Raw genomic sequence first — 21,299 nt, 5'->3', positions numbered from 1 at the left:
GTTGACGTCCTTCTATTCTTACTCATTTTTTAAAAAAATAATAACTGCATGCAAGCTGGGTTGTTGTTGCTGACATTATTTTGTGTTGGATGTTCCTGTACTATCTATATCAAGATCTGTGGGGATGTGCATAGGGTTTTGGTGACTTTTGTAGTTTCTTAGTTCAAGTAATTCTGTTGCTGCAGTGAAATGCTCTTTTATAAATAGTAATGTTTTACTTTCTGCTCTTTTGAAACTATCATACTTCATTGGAGCCCTTCTCTTCAGCTACTGCCTCTTTCCATTCAAAAACCTTTGAACCTTTGGGACATCTCCCATATCTCTTTCTGCAAGAAGTGAAGCATTGCCAAGAGTGCAATCTCTTATCCCATGTTCTTTCTAAGGCTCTACTTTTCAACTCTGTAGTAACCAGTATTGTCTTTCAGACGTCAGACATATCTTTATATTTCTCTACTTAGGGTAGTATCTTTCTTTGTTGGTGTGACTCCTAGCTGTTATTATCTTTATTCCACCTCCATTAAGACAAATCTACATTCTCTTCCTTTTCACATATATCCTTCCTGACTCTTAAATGCTCCAGAGCTGACTTGGTTGGTCTTGAAAGTATTTCTCATTTTTAATGATAAGGACTTCATTTGGACATTAGCTTATTGTTCATTGATTGTAACTTTTCTTTCTTATTCACTACTGTTTCTTTTATGATTTCTTTCTTTTTTTTTTCCCCCCTCAGAATTACTTTCACAATGAGAATTAGCCTCAGGGTAACACTTTCACTTGTAATGGAAAAATTATAAAGTCATCCTCTGTGTTTAGCAACAAAGGTTTCTGACATTCACTTTGGTTCCAACATTCTAGTATTTATTTTATTTCTGTTTTTTTGTTTCTTGTGCTTATATATGTCTACATTTTTTTCAGCTGCCTACTGAATCACTCTTCTATCGTGCTGTTCTTCAGGATATTATTAAAGATTGTTATGGCATCACCAAATGGTATGAGGATTTTATTTTAATAAGAATAACTATGTTATATTGTAAGTAAAGTGACTTTTAGTCTTCAGGTGAATTTATGCAGGGTCACTGTTACTAGTAGAAGCAACTTTGAATTTGGGCATAATGTCAGTAACAAGTATACAACAACTGTATCTTAGGTTAATTATCATTAAAGTGGAGGCTCTAATGATTTCTTCTTGTCCTGAAAGCTTGTTGTAATGATAAAATAGTCTATGTAAAATATATTTTAGAATTTTTGAAGTATTAAAATGTTAAGTAGTTCAGTGATGATATTATATGAACAAGAGTTATATTTAGAATGTTTCACATCTGGTACAGCATAAACGCTTAACTCTAATCAGAACAGATATTGATCATAAGCAACTATTATAGCCCTTCAGGTCTCTGCCAGTAGAATACTAGCACTACATATGTTTTGTTTTGTTCCTGTTGCCCCTAAATAATGCACTCTTTTTACAGAGAAGGGAAGGGTGGGAGAATTTTTTTCATAATATTGGTTCAACAACTGTTGTATTCAAGCATACATTTGTAAGTCTGGCAGGTTTTATGAATGTTGTCTTGCTAATTACAATTTTAGGATTCTGATAGTTATTTGGTATAACAGGATTATTCTACAAATTAAAATAAGGCAATTTTCAGCTTCTCAAAAGTCAATTCATATTTATTAAAAGATATAAAAGGGATTTTTAGATTAGCTATTATTTCTCTGTAAGAAAAAATATCAACTTTTTACCGATAGAAGTTGCTACATACAAGTACTTACACAGACTGTTTTCAACTGTCATTTCTATGTAGATAACTCCCAAATCTGTATCTCAGTCTCCATTCTGTCTCTGCATGTCAACAAAATGTCTAAAACTGAGTTTTTCATGTACTCCTGAAAACTAGTTCCTTCTCTTATATTTACCCCAAGATGCTAACCTTGTTGAAAAAAAAACCATAAAATTGTGCAAATTCGTGTCAACTCAAATATTTACTACCTGCCTTCTTCAAAGACCTTAGATCTGTTCATGTGTTTATTATTTCCTTTATGACTTCTTAAATTTGTTTCTGTTCCTTTCTAAACCTTTCTTCTCATTTAAAAACAACACTTTCCAACGCTTTGCATTCCTGCTTTCCTTTAATACTCAGAAGATAGCTCGTATTTATTAGAAGACTTTCAATTCCTGAGCCCCATTGACCCTTCAGTCACATTTGACCAAGTCGGTAATTGTTTTTTCTCTAAAATCTTTTCCTCATTATCTTCCATTATTCTATATTCTCTGGGTTTCATTTTTCTACTCTGAACACTCATCTATTTTCTTTACAGTTTCTTAATTATTATTCCATCCCCTAGGTATATCTAGCCATTCTTTAATGTTATATATGCAACTCCTATCTCTTTATATTTCCTTTTTCTCTTAGGATTCTTACTACAAATGACTCTGGAAATATGTAACTAGCTTCCACCTCTTTTTCAGAAGTCCACATCCACTTTCTCATTTTCATCAGAATAACGTCAGTTAAGTACCTCACAAATACATCGGTCAGCTACATCCAAAACCAATGTTCTCTTCCCACCAATTCTATTCTTTTCTTCTTTCTCTTGACTGCTATCAAATAGGTGTTATTTCTGGAAATGGCATGACCATTATCAAACATTAGAGTCTAGAAATGATATTTGATTCTACTTTTATCATCAGACCACATAATTAGTTATCAAGATTTGTACATGTTCTTTTTTTTTTTTTTTTAATCCAGCAATTATTTATTGTGTGTCAAACAACATGTTAGGTCCTGAGAATTCTGGATGCATAGGTAATGGTTTCCACACAGGAGCAATTTATATTCTAGTCAGGATGGCTTATGTGAAAACCAAACAGAATGATTGAAGCCTGCTTTCAATGATAGACTAAATAATTAGGAATAACTTACTTCTGAGGAAACAAAACAATGCTGGAGATGTGTGTGCACATGCATGTGTGTGTGTGTGTTTAAATTTGTTTTTAATTGATTTGAGAACATCAGAGACCTATTGAAGTAGTTAAAAATTATAGGACAAAAATCAAAGAGGAAATGGGATTTCAAGAGAAGTAAGCCCAGCTTTTATGGCTGCACTTTCCCCAGCTTTTATGGCTGCACTTTTATGACTGCATCTGTCAGTTCTGGAATAGACAACTGTCCACCCATCAGCAGAGAGGGTGAGCACAGCTTTCAACAGAAAGATAGTTCTAGTGAAACAAAAGTTAGAGTTCATGGTCTGGTGAGGACTCAGGAGCAAGCTAAGTAAACCACTCATACTTTGAGTTAGGTCCCTAAAGATTCATACTGTAAGAATAAGAGTAAACTAGAACAGTCCTGAAATGACTAAAGCCCCATTTTGAATTATCTCAAGCTATGATTAAAGTATTTCTAATTGCTTCTGCTAGCTGCGTACAGGAAATAAATTGCCTCTGGACAAAATGATGTAAATCTAAGCCTCAAATGATCACTAATGTCATATATATAGAGAGAGTACCTTACAAAACCAATCCAAAATAACCAGGTATGTGATGAAACAAGACAACATGACCAAAATCCAAGATAAACTACAGTCAACAGAAATATACCTTTAGGAAAGCCAGAGAAAGACTTAAAATAATTATACTTGAGAGAGTTCAACTCTGGAAATATTGAATAGATATACTTTTCTCTATTTTTCCTGCTAAGTACAACTAAATCCCCTGAACATTATATATAAAATGAATACAAAAAGACAAAAGGTAAAGAGAATAGAGCAGACTGGCTACGGTTTCTGGACTGAAGGAACAACACAGTATGAGTCCCCCGGGTTTTCTTTTTGTTTCATACAGCCCAGGATTGGAGTTGAAAAAGGTGGTAATCCAGAACCACCGTAGGCACAGAAAAAAAAGAAATTTCAGATGAAAACTGAAAGACCAGGAAGCGGGCAGGCCTAGAAAAACTTTTATGCATAACTGCCATACTGTAGCAAAAAACAAAACAAAACAAAACAAAAATACCTGTGACTCCACTCTCACCTATGCCAACAAAGGCCAAGTAAAGAGCCTACACTTCCATCCTCGCCAGGCTGTAATGGAACTCCCTTATAACCCCTTTGTGGAGTGGTATTAGATAAGGCTGAGTAGGAAACTAGGACTTTTGTCCAACAATTAATACCACTACCACAATGTCATAGAGACCATGTGAGAGGCCTGTACTTCCTACCCACCCAGCCATAATATGACACCCCTCATTTTCCCCACTAGGGTGGCTGGTATCAAGGAAGGCCTAGTAGAGAGTCAGGACTTTCATCATCACTCAGCAGTAACAAGGTAACCCCTATCATGGTGTCAGTGGAGATCACATGGGAATATGGAAGTCCCAACAATAACAAAGACCTTTAATAATCAATAGAAGCTGACTTACCTTTACACAAAAACCTGTACAGAAATGTTTATAGCAACTTTATTCCTGGTCACCCAAACTGAAAACTACCCAGATGTCCTTCAGTGAGTGAGTATTTAAGCAAACTGTAATAATCCATACCATGAAATACTAAGCAATAAAACAAAAGTATTGTGGATACACACAACAACCTGAGTGAATCTCCAGAGAATTATACTGAATGAATAGAAGCCAATCCCAAAAGGTTATACACTGTGTGATTCTATTTATATACATTCTTGAAATGACAAAAGTATAGAATGGCAAGATATTAGTGGTTGCTGAGGTAGGAATTGAGGGTGGAGTAGGCAGGAAGTGTATATGGCTGTAAAACAGCAACATGAGTGATCCTTGTGGTGATGGAAGTGTTCTGTATCTTGGCTGCATCCACATCAGTATCCTGAATATTACCGTCATGAGACATTGTGGAAATCCAGATGAAGAGTACACCAATCCTTATTCTTTCCTAAAACTGCATGTGATTTTATAATTATCTTAAAATTAAAAGTTTAATTTAAAGAGCTATGCTCAATATGCACATTGAAATAAAATGTGCATTTTATTTATTTTATTTTAAGAGAACCAAAACCTTAAAAAAATCTAAATGAAAATTCTAGAACTGAACAGTAAAATGACTAAAATCAAGAAATCTATGGATAGTCTTAACAGAACTTTAGACACAGCTAAAGAAATAATGAATGAACTGAAAGCAGGTCAGAACAAAATATCTACAATGAGGCATCAAAAAAAAAAAAGCTAGAGAATAGAAAACAAAGACTAAGAGCTATGCGGAATACAGGGAATAGGTTTCACGTACATGTTAACTGCAGTCTGAGAAGAAGATGAGACAGTGAATGGGGCAATAGCAATAGTAAGAATTTTTCAATCCTGACAAAAATGTATCAATCTTAAGATTTGGGAAGTACACAAATCTTATGGTGAAGTAAAAAGAAAACAAGTTCTAGACACATAAGAGTAAAATTGCTGAAAATAAAGACAAAGGGACAATTCTTAAACCAGCCAGAGGTGAGAGGAGTGAAGGAGGGAAGCAGAATACCCCCAAAGGAACTAAATTAGTCTACCAGTTGAATTCTCAGCATAAACAATGGAAGCCAGAAGTCAGTGATATCTTCAAAGTGCTGAAAGAGACTATCCTACAGCCTACAGAGCCTATTAGAAAATACACTGTTAGAGGAGACAAAAAAAGAGAGAGAGAGAAAGAAAAGAATGAAATATGCCTAGAAAATAACCTCAAAAGAGTAAATTTAAGTCATGGCATTAGTCCATTTCTATGCAACTATAAAGGAATAACTAAGACTGAGTAATTTATAAAGAGAAGAGGTTTATTTGGCTCACAGTTGTGCAGACTATACAAGAAGAATGGTCCCAACATCTCCTTGGCTTATGGAGAGGGCCTCAGCTGCTTTCATTCATGACAGAAGGCAAAGTGTAGACAGCATGTGCAGAAACCGCATGGCAAGAGAAGAAGCAAAAGAGAGGCAAGGTGCCAAGGCTCTTTTTAACAACCAGGTCTTGTGGAATCTAATAGAGCAAGAACTCACTCACTATCCCCCAACCCGGGAGGGCAATAACTTATTCATGAAAGATCTGCCCCTATGACCTAAACTTTTCCCATTAGACCCCACCTCCAACATTGGGGATCAAATTTCAACATGAGGTTTGGAAGGGCCAAATATTCAGACTATAGCAGCCTTCAAAACGGAGTTGAAAAAGTGCAAAGGATAGGGAGCTTATTCAAGGAAATAATACAGAAAACTTTTTAGACTCAGAATATGATACAAATACTTCCATGTAGGAAGGTTAAAGACTTTTGAACTCAACCCAAATAAGACTACTCTGACACATATAATAATCAAAACCTCAAAAGTAAAAGAGGAAGGATCAAAAAAGCAGCAAGGGAAAAAAGCAGCTCTAATTCATCTGACAACAGACTTCTCAGTGGAAAATTCAGGCCAGGAGGAAGTGGGAGGACATTCAAAGTGCCAAAGAAACTGTCAGCCGATAATATGGTGGCCAGCAAAGCTATCTTTCAAATATGAAGGGAGATATTTTCCCAGATAAACAGAAGCTGAAGAAATTTATTACCACCAGAGGTGTCTTACAAGACATGCTAAAGGGAGTTCTTCAGTCTGAAAGAAAAGGATGCTAACATGCAACAAGAAAATCAGCTGAAGGTATAAAACTCATTGGTAAAAGTAAGTACACAGAAAAAAATTCAGAAGACTCAATACTGTAAATGTGGTATGCATGCAGTTCATATCCCTGGTATAAAGACAAAAATATATCAAAAATAATCATAACATTTGTTATGATTATTAATCAATCTCTTTATTAAGAGATAGGCATAAGAAAGTAAACAGACATCAAAAAGTCAAAATGTGGGGGTGATGGAGTTAAAGTGTAGAGGTTTTTTTAACTTTTTTATAGTAACAAAATGGCAGTAGTAGTTCCTTACCTATCAATAGCATTGAAAGTAAATTGACAAAATTATTAAAAGATACAGAGTAGCTAAATGGATCAAAAAAACAAGACCCAATTATTTTTATATGCTACCTACAGGAAGCTCACTGCACCTGTAAATACAACACACATAGACCGAAAGTACAGAGATGGAAGAAAGATACTCCATTCAAATGGAAACCAAAGAAGAACAGGTATTTCTATACAGTTACCCTTGAACAACACAGATTTGAATATACCAATATTCTATAGAATTCAGCAAAAGAAATATTAAGAGCAAAGTATATAACACCTACATCAAGAAAAGTAGAAAAACTTGAGATAAATGACCTAATAGTATACCTCCAGGAATTAGAAAAGCAAAACCCAAGTGCAGGTCTACTTATATGCAGTATTTTTTAAATAAGTATATTGGAAAATATATTTGAGACTTGTGACAATTGAATAAACTTGCACACAAACCAAGTAGCCTAAAAATATCAAAAAATAAAGAAAATGAGGTCTATCTTGAATGAACAAAATATATGCATATTGTTTATCATTTACTACCATACAATATATACAAATCTATTATAAAAGTCAGAATGTATATAAAAACTTATGCACACAAACAGACCATATGTGGCACTATGCACAGTCAAGAGAAATGTAAACTAATGTAAATATGAAATATTAAATCATAGCCACATTAAATTAGCTATAGTATATAGTGTAATAATTTTGTAGCCACCTCTTATTGGCATTGTAGTGAGCTCAAGTGTTGCGAGTATTCGTTTAAAACACTGTGTGTTGCAAATCTCTGTGTGATCAGTTTGTTTCTCCAATGGATTGTGTATCACAGTAAAAAGTGATCTCTCACAGTTCTTGTCTATTTTTCATTGTCTTAAGGGCAGTATCATAAACCTTGAATAACACCACCATGATATCCATATTAAGTGCCACTAGTGATCCTGGAAGTGCTCCCAATATGCAGAGAAAAGTCAGGACATTACAAGAAAAAGTTGAATTGCTTGATATGTACCATAGATTGAGGTCTGCAGCTGTGGTTGCCCACCATTTCAAGATAAATGAATCCAGCATAAGGACTACTGTAAAAAGAGAAAAAGAAATTCCTGACACCTTTGCTGCAGCTATAACAGCTTGTGCAAAAAACTTGTACTTTCTGTAAAATACAAATATGTTTTAATTGACTATGATATCGGTAAAGCTTCCAGTCAAAAGTAGGCTAGTAGTAGTTAAGTTTTGGAGTAGTCAACAGTTACATGCAAATTTTTTGCTGCACAGGGTGTTGGCACCTATAATCCCTGTGTTGTTTAAGGGTCAACTGTGCTTGTATCACATAAAATAGACTTCAAGCCAAAAGAAACAAAGGGGGTCATTATATAATGATAATCAGATAAGTTCAGCAGGATATAACAATTGTAAATATATATGCACTCAGCACCAGAGCATGAAAGTATATAAAGCAAATATTAATAGATCTAAAGGGAGAGATAGATTGCAATACAGTAATAATGGGGGACTTGAACACCCCAATTTTAGTAATGTACCGATTAACCAGACAGAAATATAACAAAGAAACTTTGTGTTAAACTACACTGTAGAACAACTGGACCTAACTGACATTTACAGGCCATTTCATCCGATTGCTGCAGCATATATATTCTTTTCATTAGCACATGGATCATTACCCAGGATCATATGTTAGCCACAAAACAAGTCTCAACCAATTCAAAAAAGTAGAAATCATATGAAGTATCATTTCTGACTGCAGTAGAATAAACCCAGAAATCAATAATGAGAATCTTTGGAAACTGTACAAATACATGGAAATTAAACAACATGACCCTGAATGACCAGTGGGTCAATTAAGAAATTAAAAAGGAAATTTTATTTTTTTCTTTTTGAAACAGAGTCTGCCTCTGTCGCCCAGGCTGGAGTGCAATGGCACAGTCTCAACTCACTGCAACCTCCGCTTCCCGGGTTCAAGCTATTCTCCTGCCTCAGCCTCCCTGGTAACTGGGATTACAGGTGTACGCCACCACGCCCAGCTAATATTTGTATTTTTAGTAGAGATGGGGTTTCACTATGTTGGCCAGGCTGGTCTCGAACTCCTGACCTCAGGTGATCTGCCTGCCTTGGCCTCCCAAAGTGCTGGGATTACAGGCATGAGCCACCATGCTGACCTTAAAATTTCTTGAAACAAATGAAAATGAAGACAACATACCAGACTGTTTAGGATTCAGCAAAAGAAATATTAAGAGCAGAGTATATAGCAATAAACACCTACATCAAAAAAGTAGAAAAACTTGAAATAAATGACCTAATAGTATACCTCAAGGAACTAGAAAAGCAAAAACCAAATCCAAAATTCTAAAGAAAGAAATAGTAAAGATCAGAGCATAAATAAATAAAATCGAGACTGAAAAACACCCATGGAAGATCAATGAAATGAAAACCAGTTAGCATTATCTAATAAAATGGAAAATATATATACATATCTCAGCAGTTTTACACCTAAGTATATATATTAGACAAAATCTTATATGTCTGCTTCTGGAAAGTTTTACAAGACTGTTCAATAGCAGCAATATTTATAAGAGCAAGAATCCAGAAAGAAAAAGCTCATTAATAGAAGAATGGATAAATTGTTTTATATTCATGTATATAGAAGTATTTTATATATCACAATGAAAATGTATGAATTACAACTAGATTCATCAATATGATTGAATCTTGTGAATATAATTTTAACTGAAATCTCAGAAAAACTCCTGTAAAATGGTTCCACTTACATAATTCATAAAAGAGCAAAACTGAATAATTTAGGAGTATAAATATGTGGTAAACAAGCAAAAACAACATAAGTATGGTAAACACAAGATTCATTATCATAGTTTCCTGTGGGAGTTGAGGGGAACAGTGGATTATTAGGCAGAGTGATAAGGTAGGGAAGAGGAGAAGTACATATAGAAATCAAGGTATTTAATTCTAGTAATGTATTTCTCAGGTTTGGTGTTGGGTGCAAGAGTTTGTTTTATTTATATTCTTTATGCCTTACAGATATTTTGTAAATACTTATTGCTTTTGTTTAGTATCACTAAAATATTAATCTTTTATCAGGCTATACCCCACAGTCAGTTGAGCCACATATTATACTCCCAGTATCTAGTATAGGCACCTCATTATAATAAGAAAAATTAAAATAAGTGGTTAAAAGCTTGTCTAAAGTCATATAGCCTGAAAGAATCAGGATCAGGACCAAATTCATAGTCCAGAAAGGTTTTCACCATCCCATTCTTTCTTTTAATAGTAAATTCCCTTTGAGATATTTTTAATATGAGTTGATTTGCAAGGCTCTTTGTATTAGCATTGTAAATCAAGGTTAACTTAATTGGAATTACTGGTCAGCAATAGTAATAAAGACAGAAAATAAGGTCACTTAATTACTTCCGCATTTTGTTTATTTTTCTTGCTAGCTAAAATAAATCATCTTCCAGTAATAATACTGTTTTAGAGTAATTGAAACATTATCCTGAAAGTTCTTTAAGTATAATTGTTTATATAGCCTAAGGTTAGAAGTAAACATTTTTCAGGGATTTAAAGATAACATTTTAACTTTATTATTTATAATTGTGATTTAGCCCATTTATGCTAAAACTCAATAATTTATAGAAATTTATTTATAATTAGTTCTTATCTATAATAGAAACTTTCTAAGGGTAATAAAATGCCAAGGAAGGAATTTCAGGGATTAAAAATCTCTTTTAAAACACTTGGAAAGAAAACAGGGAAAATCCAATTTTTACACTTTTTTCACTTTATTATTCTCTTGCATAATAAGAAATGTATACAGCTATACAAAAAATGTATAGTATTTTGCTACCTATAATTGTTACTTAATTTAATTTTAATTGTGATTTTGCTATAATCAAATAGGAAAGTGAAAACTCAGATCTTAAAAACTATCTCACAAAATTAAAGATAGTAATTTAATCTATAATGTGTAGTTCAGCTGAAATTGGAAGGTATCTTTTAAACTGAAAAATAACTTGAAGATTTTTTGGAGCTCCCTTAAATGATAGCTATTTACAGCAAAATTTTATGTTGTTGATCTTTTAAGTCTTTCAATATGTATTAGCATACAAAAGGCACAAAATAATAATAATGTTACAATAATTTCTTAAATATTTTGTGATTATGGAGAAACTGAATTTTGGTACAATCTGTCCTGCATGTGTTTGTTTTCATTTATTTAGTATACCTCTGCTTCACCTTTCTCTAAAATCTCCCACAAAAATGTTGCTTCTTTGGAAAGTGTTACAAGTAAACCATGTTCTTACAATTGCATTTTTGGAGAAGCATGTGGGTGTTGTTGGATTCACTTGAGTAGAATTTTAATTAGATCCAGTGCATTCACTTTTATTAAAAGAAAGTATACTGATCCCTTTTTAGCATGCTGACCATGCTTTATTCTGACAGAGGGGCCCTTTTTAATCTGTTCTTAACTTCTCATCATTTATCTTTCCCAAATAGTCATGCCACTTTTCTAACTTTCAAATCTTTGCTAATAATTCTTTATGCCCAAACCTAAACTATTATGGTGGCATTCAAGGCCATTTCAAATCTGTTATTAATTTTCATTCCAGCCTAATCCATCATCACATTCTTCCTGTGCACCATGAGCAGTTGTCCATGCACACTGTCCTGGCATGCCAGATTATTCATCATTTCCCATGCCATTATTTTCTTGGAGTTGTTCTCTCTACCTGGAATATTCTCCCCCCTATTTCTGCCATCCTTTCATTCCAGGACCTCTGGAAGGTGAAATTCTGTTTTTGTTTTTTTTTTTTAATCCAGTTCAGAAGATATCTCTGTGATAGCTTTCTTTTCTCCTTTTCTTCTTTTTCTGTTCTCCTATAATACTTTAGCTGTGATTCACTGTTCTTACTGAACCTGGATAATACAATTAATTGTATTTCTACTCCTCTACTACCTTCTGAGCTCTTTGATGACCAGTTTTCAGTTTTAGTAAATGAAATGGTGTATCATAGTGGTTAAGAGCACAAATGCTAAAAATCCTCTTTGTACCCAATTTTCCCCTCTAACCACACTGCCCTATGTTGGTTATTTCCTTTACAGCAAAATTCCTTGAAAGTACTGACAATTTCTTTCCCATTTCCCTTAAACATGTTTCAGTAAGATTTTATTTCCATCACTCCAGCAAATCACCCTTTTCTGGAACATGAATGACTCTATGTTGTTAAATTGCATGATCCATTCTCAGTCTTCTTACTTTGCCTGCCGTTAGTATTGCACCCAATTTTCCACTCTTTATTGAAACACTTCTTTCTCTCATATGCTAGGGAAAGACTCACAATATACTCACGTTTTTCTCTTGTTCTGTTTTTAGTTTTCTTGCTGATTTCTCATTTTCAAACCTCTAATTGTTGAGGTGGCTTTTTTTTTTTTTTCTGTGTATACCTACTACATACATGATTTCATCCCATCTGGTGGCTTTAAGTATCATCTATACTGATGAATCCCAAATTCACCTGTTAATGACAATCATATTCTTCCAGGTACTCAGACCAGAAATTGTTAAGGCATCCTTGACTCTTCTGTCTCTCTCTGCCTAGGTTCAAACCTTCAGCAGCTTTATAACCTCTCCTTTCAGAATATATCTAATTTTTTTTTTTTATCACTTTTCACCATCCTCAGGACCATCACTCTGGTCCAAGCCACCATCATCTTTCACCCAGATTGTTGTAATAACTTCTTAGTTGGTCTCCCTCTTCTACTTTTGCTCTCTATAGCCTATTCTCTACACAATAACTAGAGTGATCCCATTGATATTTTTAAGTGGACTCTTGCTCACAATCTTCCAGTGGCTTCTGTTTACCTCAGAAGTAAAGCTAATGTTTTTCCTGTGACCTGCAAAGCCTTATGTCGTCTGGCTCCTCATTTTTTCTCTGACCTCATTTCTACTCTTCTTCCCTTTGTTCATGTCTGTGCCAGATACACTAATTTCTTTAACGTTCCTTGAAAATAACAGAAACACTACCGTACTCAGGGCCTTTGATTATGCCGCATTCTCTGCCTGAAACTTTTCATCAGCTATTCCTACTATCTAATATATTAATAGTACATGTTTTATTTATTTGTGTTGTTGATCATCTCCCATCTCAAATGATTTTTTGTTTCCTTTCATTCACTTCAAGTAATAGAACCAAAGAACCCGACTCCAGAGTATTTTAGAAAAACTTTTGAAAGAGGATAAATCAGATTTTGATTATTCTGTAACTGTTCTCCAGATTGTTGTCCTAAAGTGCAATGATTCTGTGAAAATATGTAGGAAGACAAGAATTTCTTAAAAGCGAATGCTTCATGCAGTATCCTCCTCTTAAAGACTTAAGTGCATATTTATATTTTAAAGACTCCTAACAGTTTGGTGAGAGACCGCAGCGTGTCACCATTAAGAACCTAAGCACAGGACCTCTACTGCCTGGTTTCTAATCCCAGCATCCCCACTGCATCATAGCAGTATGGTCCTTGGCATATCATTTTATATCTTTTTGCCTAAGTTTTCCCATCTGTAAATTGGGGTTAATAACAGTACCTACCTCAAAAAGGTGTTTTGAAAATGAAGTTAAAATCTATAAAGTACTTATAACAATGCCTGGAACATACTGAGTGATATTTTATTATTATTAAAAGAAATCTCTTTAACTCTGTTGAAACCTATGCTTACTTGTTCATACAATCTTTCTTCTCCCAATTATATACAGACACTTAATTAAACACTGTTTTGTGGAGCCCACTCTGAAAAACACAGGAAAATCATGAAAATAATTTTTCTGATTTCTAGGGTCTCATTTGGGATTTAAGTGTTTTTTGCCTATCAACTCCAAAGGAAATGACAATAACAAAATAAATATTTTGTCATAATTTTCTTTAATATCACAAATATTGATATGGAACTATAAAATATTTTGGAGAATTCCTCTGAAATATTAGTATTTTAAATGTTAATATTTCCTTTTAACTACAGTAAACAGTTTATCTTAGGAACACAGCGTGACATCTTTTCTCTTTGGTGAATGATTTTTGCTCTCCTTTTATTCTTTTCTATCATGTCCGTTTAATGACAGAAGTTTCTGTGCCCATAAGGCTCTATGTGTTACAAAAAAAATTTCTTCTAGTCTGAGCTGTTGTTACATTAATACTTCTACATGGAGGCAACATAAAGAAATTATAAGTTTTTATTTTAAATTATTAAATATGAAGAGTAAAACTTTATTGGACCATAATGCCATAAATGATACTCTCAAGAAACTATAAAGATTTTTGTGAATTTTCTTTTGTAGCATGCTGTCTTATAAATAAGACTGCCACTACTGAAAAATATAACACACCCCATATTCCTTTTGTGAATAACCCTATTCTGCCCTTTTATTTTCCATTTAAAGATTCTTTGGCCTACCTCTTTTTCTTCTGTTGCTTAACTAATACAATTGCAGTATTTAGGCAGGTGCAGTGGCTCACACCTATAGTCTCAGCTACTCAGGAAGCTGAAGCAGGAGAATTGCTTGAGCCAAGGAGTTCATGGCTACAGTGACCTATGATCATTCCACTGCACGCCTGCCTAGCCAACAGAGCAAGACCCTGTTTCTAAATTAAATGAATGAATAAATAAATAATTTTTTATCACAATATTTATCCTTGAAACTATAGATCCTTCTAAACACTAATGAATGAAATATTTCCCTTTCCTTGTACCTACAAAAGAGCAGATTGCATTCCATATCATAAACTCACTTTGCAGATACTATTTTTAAGATCACTTTATGAAACACCAAGACTTCTAGAAATTGGTCTCGTATCATGCAAAAGTAACCTTTAACTTCCAAAAGTTCCGAAGTCTGATTCATAATACTTAATAGAGGTAATAATGCTATACCTGACATTTCTGTTTTCTGAAAAATATCCTTTTTTTCTTGAGCCATGCACTGTATATTGAATATTTTATTTTATCCTCAGTCTTATGAGATAGATTTAACAACACCATTCTACTGATGATGAAGAAGAGGCAAAGAAGTTGTTTAATAAGTGGTAGAATGAGGATTCAAGCTTGTTTCAGTCTTTAGTTCAAAACCTGTACCAACCACTACACTATCATGCATATACAACATTTAAATAAATGTTTTTAAAATGAATGAATAAGCAACCTAATTAACATGTATAACATTTAGAAATCATAAACATACTTCTGACTGGTCCTAACTGCTGATGAGTTTGGGCAATAAGTCTAACAATAAATGACTTGGGAAGAACAAATCTCTTTCTATGACATCTATTCCCTCATATAATTTTTTAATTGTTAGAATTATTTAGTATCCCATAGTTGCACTAAAACACTAAAATTCTGTTTCCTTGATTATAGCAGGAGGGTCTGCATAGATTTTCTGTAAGAATATATACACACACTTTGGTTGGGGTGGGATGGAATCTGTTTTGCTGTTTACCTATAACACAGACGTGGCCATTCCTCATCTGCGGTTTAACAGTATTGAGTATGAATCCAATTCAAGTAGTATGCTGGAGATAATATAGACTAATAGTTAATATCCCAGATTATGAAGTCAGATGTTGGAAAGTTTAACCTCTGTCTACTTTAAAATCTTTAAAATGGGGATAATCATGGGACCTACCACATGGGGTTGTTGTACTGATTGAGTAAATGCAGCAAAGGACATAAGAATTACTGGTACATAGTAAACAAAATGAATACTAACTGTTATTTGTATTGTTTACTTTGCACTTTTTCTTACATCTTTCTTCAGTAACTCTCTATTTTAAGTCACACTTATTTGTATAACTAAGCCTACCTATATGCTTATCTATTATACTTGAATATAATAGATAGACCTATTTATTATATTAATGCATTTTTCTCTTATTGTGTAACTAGATGTATTTGTTTCCACTAACAGAGAGATTATTTAATTCATTTATGGAGATCCTGCTGTGTGAGATATTATGCTAGGTTCTGGGGATATTGTCACGAGCAAGACAGCTGTGTTCCAGCTAATTAGAGTAGTCTCAAACATAATTTTACGCTTCACACCTCTGTCAAGAAACATTTCTAAGCATGCATGCAAAAATGAATATTTATTTATAAGTGTTATACATGTCTCTCCACTAGCATATTGTATAGATTTTACTGTAAACTCAGAAACTGAAATTTAAAAGAGACAACATAGAAATAAAAAATCTAATATTCTCTTTCCCTTTGGATGTGTTCACCCCCTTTGGAGAATTCATTGGCTTAAAATATCAAAGGGGAGATGATCAGAGAAACAAGAGAGAGTATGTGAAGGAAAAGTTCTCTGTGTTAGGAGCCCAACTTCTGGAGGGCCAGAAAAGGCTTAGTTAAAGCAGCAATATCTGAGATAGGATCTGAAAGAAGGAGTTTGGTGTTTCCAAAGCAAAGGAATTGAGAGTATAGCGTTCCAGGAATAGTGTTTGTAGCTAAAAGCATTGTGTGTTCAAGAAACTAAGAGAATGCCAGTGCTGTTGAGGAGGCAATGTCATAAAGAGATGAAGTAACATGATCACATCATCACCTTTCTAGTACTGGTTGAGTGATTTTTTTCCTGTTATTGCTAAAAACAAGTCTGAAATAATACAGATTAACAAAGGACTTAAGGAAAAGTCTTATATAGCAAATTACTGCTTAACACACTAAAAGCAATTTTATAATAAACAAACTGTGATATTTTGCAACAGTAAAAAGTAGTGTATTTTGAAAAGGAAAACTAAAACAAGGCCAAATTAAAATTGAAAATGTTTCTCTTATTTTCAAGTAGTCTGAAGGACAACACCCAGGAAACAAATCAATACCACCTACACTTACACTATATTCTCTCTTACACTTAAAATGTTTAATACTTATTTGGAAACATTTTACTCAGGGTCTTTTAACTGTATAATAAAAGGAAAATCTAGACTATAATTCCAGTAATTATGAAAGCAATATTAATGAAAGTAACAACAACAGTGTACATCATGGCTCAGTTCTGAGCACCTTCTATGTGTTATGAAATTTAATCCTCATAGTGACTCTGTGAAGTAAATGCTATTGATATCCCATTTTAATTAACAAGAAACTCATAGATGATAGAGTCAGTCTGACTGGAAGCCACCCTCATATGTACTATTCTATGCTTTTTCTCAAGAGCTACTCCATAAGACAGTGAAGAATGGTATAAAATTGGAGCCAGAATAACTGGCTTATGGGAAAGACTTAAGTGCTTGTCCTTTTGGATTAAAAAAAAAAAAAATCAAAGCTTAACAACTTTTTAAAGCTGAGCAGCAGGGAGTTAATATTAAATGGCATGTTTTCCTGACTACACAGTGAAATCAATTATTTTGTGATACATAAGATATATATCTATTATATGGTATATGTTACACCTAAGATGTATAGGATCTGAGAATGATGTGTATGTGTAGGATTCTGTATGTGTAGGGTCTGAGAATGATACAGAAACCTACAAAACTACATTTTCTGCCTCCTGGAACTTATACCTATTCAAGTGAATATTAAATCAAGGCAGTGATAAATAACAAATGAATGGAAGAATCATAGGGGCTATAGAAATTCAAAATTAGAAAAGATTATTAGTCATGTTACCAAAAAGAACATGTACATTTACACTTTATCATAAAGTAATACTTCAGTTCAACCAAGCTGTAGAAGAGCATGGGGAACTGTGTAATCCATTAAGAGGTAACTGCATGAGCAAATGTACCAGGGCAGAAATGTGGAAGACAGTCTGAAATAATTAGTAGACTGATATAAGGAGAAAAAACTAAATACTGGAATGTAATGGGATATGCGTTTGAGAAATGTGGTTATAGTGGGCCCTGATTGTTTAAGGAGTTTTAAATTTATCCCAATAAATGGGAGAGGTATTGAGAAAGCTTTTGGAGCAGAAAAGTGACAAAATAAAAAGGCTCTTAGAAAATAACATGTAGGAAGAAGTAAAGAAGAGAGACTTAGTTTTAGAGGTCTTAATTAGGAAATAGTTGGAATAATAAGGACAAGATGTAATAAAAAGTGGAATTGAGATGTTGTCTTGAAATTGATCTGAAGGAATATGTTTTAAACATATTTTAAAGGAAGAATTGATAGAACATTATGTCTAATTAATATTAGAGGTGTTAATATTTATATTGCCAAGAGTAAATGAGGCTTTATTCCTTGTTTTTGATAATTCGTAATTTTTTTATCCTCTTGATTTTTACATTACACCTAAATTGTAACCAAATTACAATGTGAAATGTGGTACTCTAACATTGTATTGTTTAAATTCAAAACCATCCCATGATACTTTGTTTAAATTATTAATAAGAATTTGCACGGCATAAATGAGATCAAGTCAGATCCATCTCATTATATGGGGCTTACTCAATGGCTGGTATTGAAGAAGTTCTCTTTGCATAGCTGTTGAATTATTGCCTCTACTAACAGGTGTTGTCATGAGATGTGCATTGTAATATTGAGCCAGTAAATCTCAAATGTGTTTCATATAACAATGGAAACTTTTGAAAGACCAATAGTTCCTGTTAAAAATGAGGCTTTTTAATACTGTGTTTAAAACTTCTTTCTCACAGCCTTCACTGCTATATGTTATAAGAATTATCAGAAGCAGATCCTGAATATAACATTTAACTTTAAAATGTCCTTAAAAGTATTACTATATTTTGATCACATTTGGATCTTGTGCTATATCCACAGAAAATATTTTAAAATATTTCATGATTGAATTTAAAATCATCTAAAATTTACATTGGAAAAACTAAAAATTTATTCAATTTTGTTTTACAGTGATCGGCATGTTGGTAAAATTTATTCCAAATGTTCTTCATTTCTGGATTATGTCAGACGGTCTCTAAAGAAGCTTGGATTAGATGAGTCCAAGGTCAGTATATGATGACTCATTATTTTCAGAAGACAGAAGGACTTCTATTTTGTAATGAATTGAGAGAATACAAAATAGTTTCCTTTCTACTTTTCTCTCATTTGTGAAGAGGTCCAAATTATATTGAAACCAGACCTCCATCGTCTTTTTTCCGGTTTATCCTACTTGTCATTGTAGAAAGTTTACTGTCATGTATCTCTGAGAGTTTCCCTCTTTTAGTTTGAGTTAAAAATGTGCCAATTTACAAATCAAAATAGAATTAAAAAGCAGGACAACAGTACAAGTGAGAACTAGAAGTAAAGCAAGAGAGAATGGTTTTAATTTTGAAATGCATCTATTTACAGCTTATATAACTAATTAAAATTAAAAATCTTAAATTCAAAAGCCTTCAAATAGGAGAATCTTGAAAAGTTGTAATATCATAGGAGGCCCAAGTTAATAATTGATAACATATTATTGAAAGCAGAAAGATAAACTTGTTGACTGATAGTAATAAATATTCTACCGCTGAGAAAAAAAAAAAGCTTTCAACGTTATTCAGACAAGCTATTAAGTAAAATATTAAATGAACTTGGATAACTCCGGTATTTTGAATTGACTATAAATTGAAACAAACAATAGAGTAGGTGGTCAAAGGCATGAAATAGTTTTCTTGAAAATGTTACAAGGACATAACAATGTTATATCAAAGCTAAAAGGTATTATTATTTATTAAATCAATTATTCATTTAGTCCCCAGTTGCTTTATTACTTAAAGCAGTTGAAGTGGGACTATTTAAAGTTCTTAACACAATATATATAGTAAATGCTAACTATATAATACTTTTAATTATTGTAATCTTTTTATATGTACTATGAGTAATAACACAATCAACATGATGCTTATAAATATTTTAATTTAGTCACTAAAATGAAGACTCTCCTACTTTTTGCATAAATGAAGGAGAATAGACAAGGTTACACTAATTAATTTATTAGGTTATTTTAAAAAAAAATTTTTCATTCATCTGACTGATCTTCCTTCCAATTAGTCTTACCTAGTGCAAACCTTTAGTGCATATCTCATTTCATGTCTTGTATTTAATATCAAGAACACAAACCTAAGCATTATTGTCACAAATTAAGAGCTATAGTTTTACTTAATACATTTAAAAATTTATTATCATTCTTTCTGCTTTGTTTTCCCAGTTTGTCTTTAATAATAACCACAGCAAATGTTTCTTAATATATTTATTAGTATATTAGTAATAAGAAATTAATAATAGTTAATATTTACTAAACACTTACTCTGTGATAGATATTATGCTATGGACACCACAATCATTACCTTATTTACTTTTCACAAAAACATTTACAGTGGATAGCTTCCAGTCCAGCATATAAAAGCTTGGAGACTGCCGCTCAGTCTTAGCAAGTAAAAGCTAAAACAAAAAAAACCAGAAAAGTCCACAAATCTTAAGAGAAGTGAGGTCACAGGGCAAACTGCTACCTCTCAAACTGGAAAGACAGGCAAATACAGAGATTTACAACTTATAGGACAGAAACCTCCACAGAAACCGGTGCCAGGGTAGGAAAACCTGAACTGTAATTGACAAATTGTTGGAGGCTCAGTGTGGACAACTTTAGGAATTAAAAACTACAGAGGGAACCACTCGTAAGGGACCACCCACACCTTTGTGAGTTTTACCTTAATGAGCTCAACCTGGTTTTAGAGAATAATAGAGAAGGCCGGGTGCGGTGGCTCAAGCCTGTAATCCCAGCACTTTGGGAGGCCGAGACGGGCGGATCATGAGGTCAGGAGATCGAGACCATCCTGACTAACACGGTGGAACCCCATCTCTACTAAAAAAATACAAAAAAACTAGCCAGGCAAAGTGGCGGGTGCCTGTAGTCCCAGCTACTCGGGAGGCTGAGGCAGGAGAATGGCATAAACCCGGGAGGCGGAGCTTGCAGTGAGCTGAGATCCGGCCACTGCACTCCAGCCTGGGCGACAGAGCAAGACTCCGTCTCAAAAAAAAAAAAAAAAAAAAGAATAATAGAGAAAAAAATTCCCTCTTGCTTCCATCAAGGGGAGAAGAAAAATATTTTTGAAATACACCAGAGCATTCTACTCTTCTGAATACTTTCTTATGAATAGTTTCTCAGAAGAAACTATATAATCAGAACTTAACCTGCTAGTGTTTTATCAGAGCCTAACTCACCTGAGGGAAAGAGAATACCTAGCTTCAGCCAACTCTAACATTCCATGGGGGGAGAAAGAAAATATCCAACTCCAGCCTACTCTAGCCATCCTGTGCCACCCAAGAAAGGGTAAAAATACTGAGAAGCACTGATAAAGTTTGTAGTACAGAGACACAGGCTCACTAAAAGACTGAGACATAATTATAGGACTACAAAC

General features: G+C 33.6%; 1 protein-coding gene across 2 annotated transcripts in view; it reads left to right on the top strand.

Annotated features, from left to right (window-relative positions):
- Positions 1-21,299, top strand: part of METTL25 (methyltransferase like 25) — a 113,829-nt gene that overhangs the window by 76,208 nt on the left and 16,322 nt on the right. For both annotated transcript variants that reach the window (XM_011988662.1, XM_011988663.1), the window contains exons 8-9: positions 916-989; positions 18,808-18,901. In XM_011988662.1, coding sequence (XP_011844052.1) covers positions 916-989; positions 18,808-18,901 — 168 coding nt within the window. The remainder of the gene's footprint in view (positions 1-915; positions 990-18,807; positions 18,902-21,299) is intronic.

The sequence above is a fragment of the Mandrillus leucophaeus genome, unplaced genomic scaffold (assembly GCF_000951045.1).
Source record: "Mandrillus leucophaeus isolate KB7577 unplaced genomic scaffold, Mleu.le_1.0 Scaffold334, whole genome shotgun sequence".
NCBI lineage: Eukaryota > Metazoa > Chordata > Mammalia > Primates > Cercopithecidae > Mandrillus > Mandrillus leucophaeus.
Note: the sequence above shows the minus strand (reverse complement) of the source record. Positions and strands in the feature narration are given on the sequence as shown.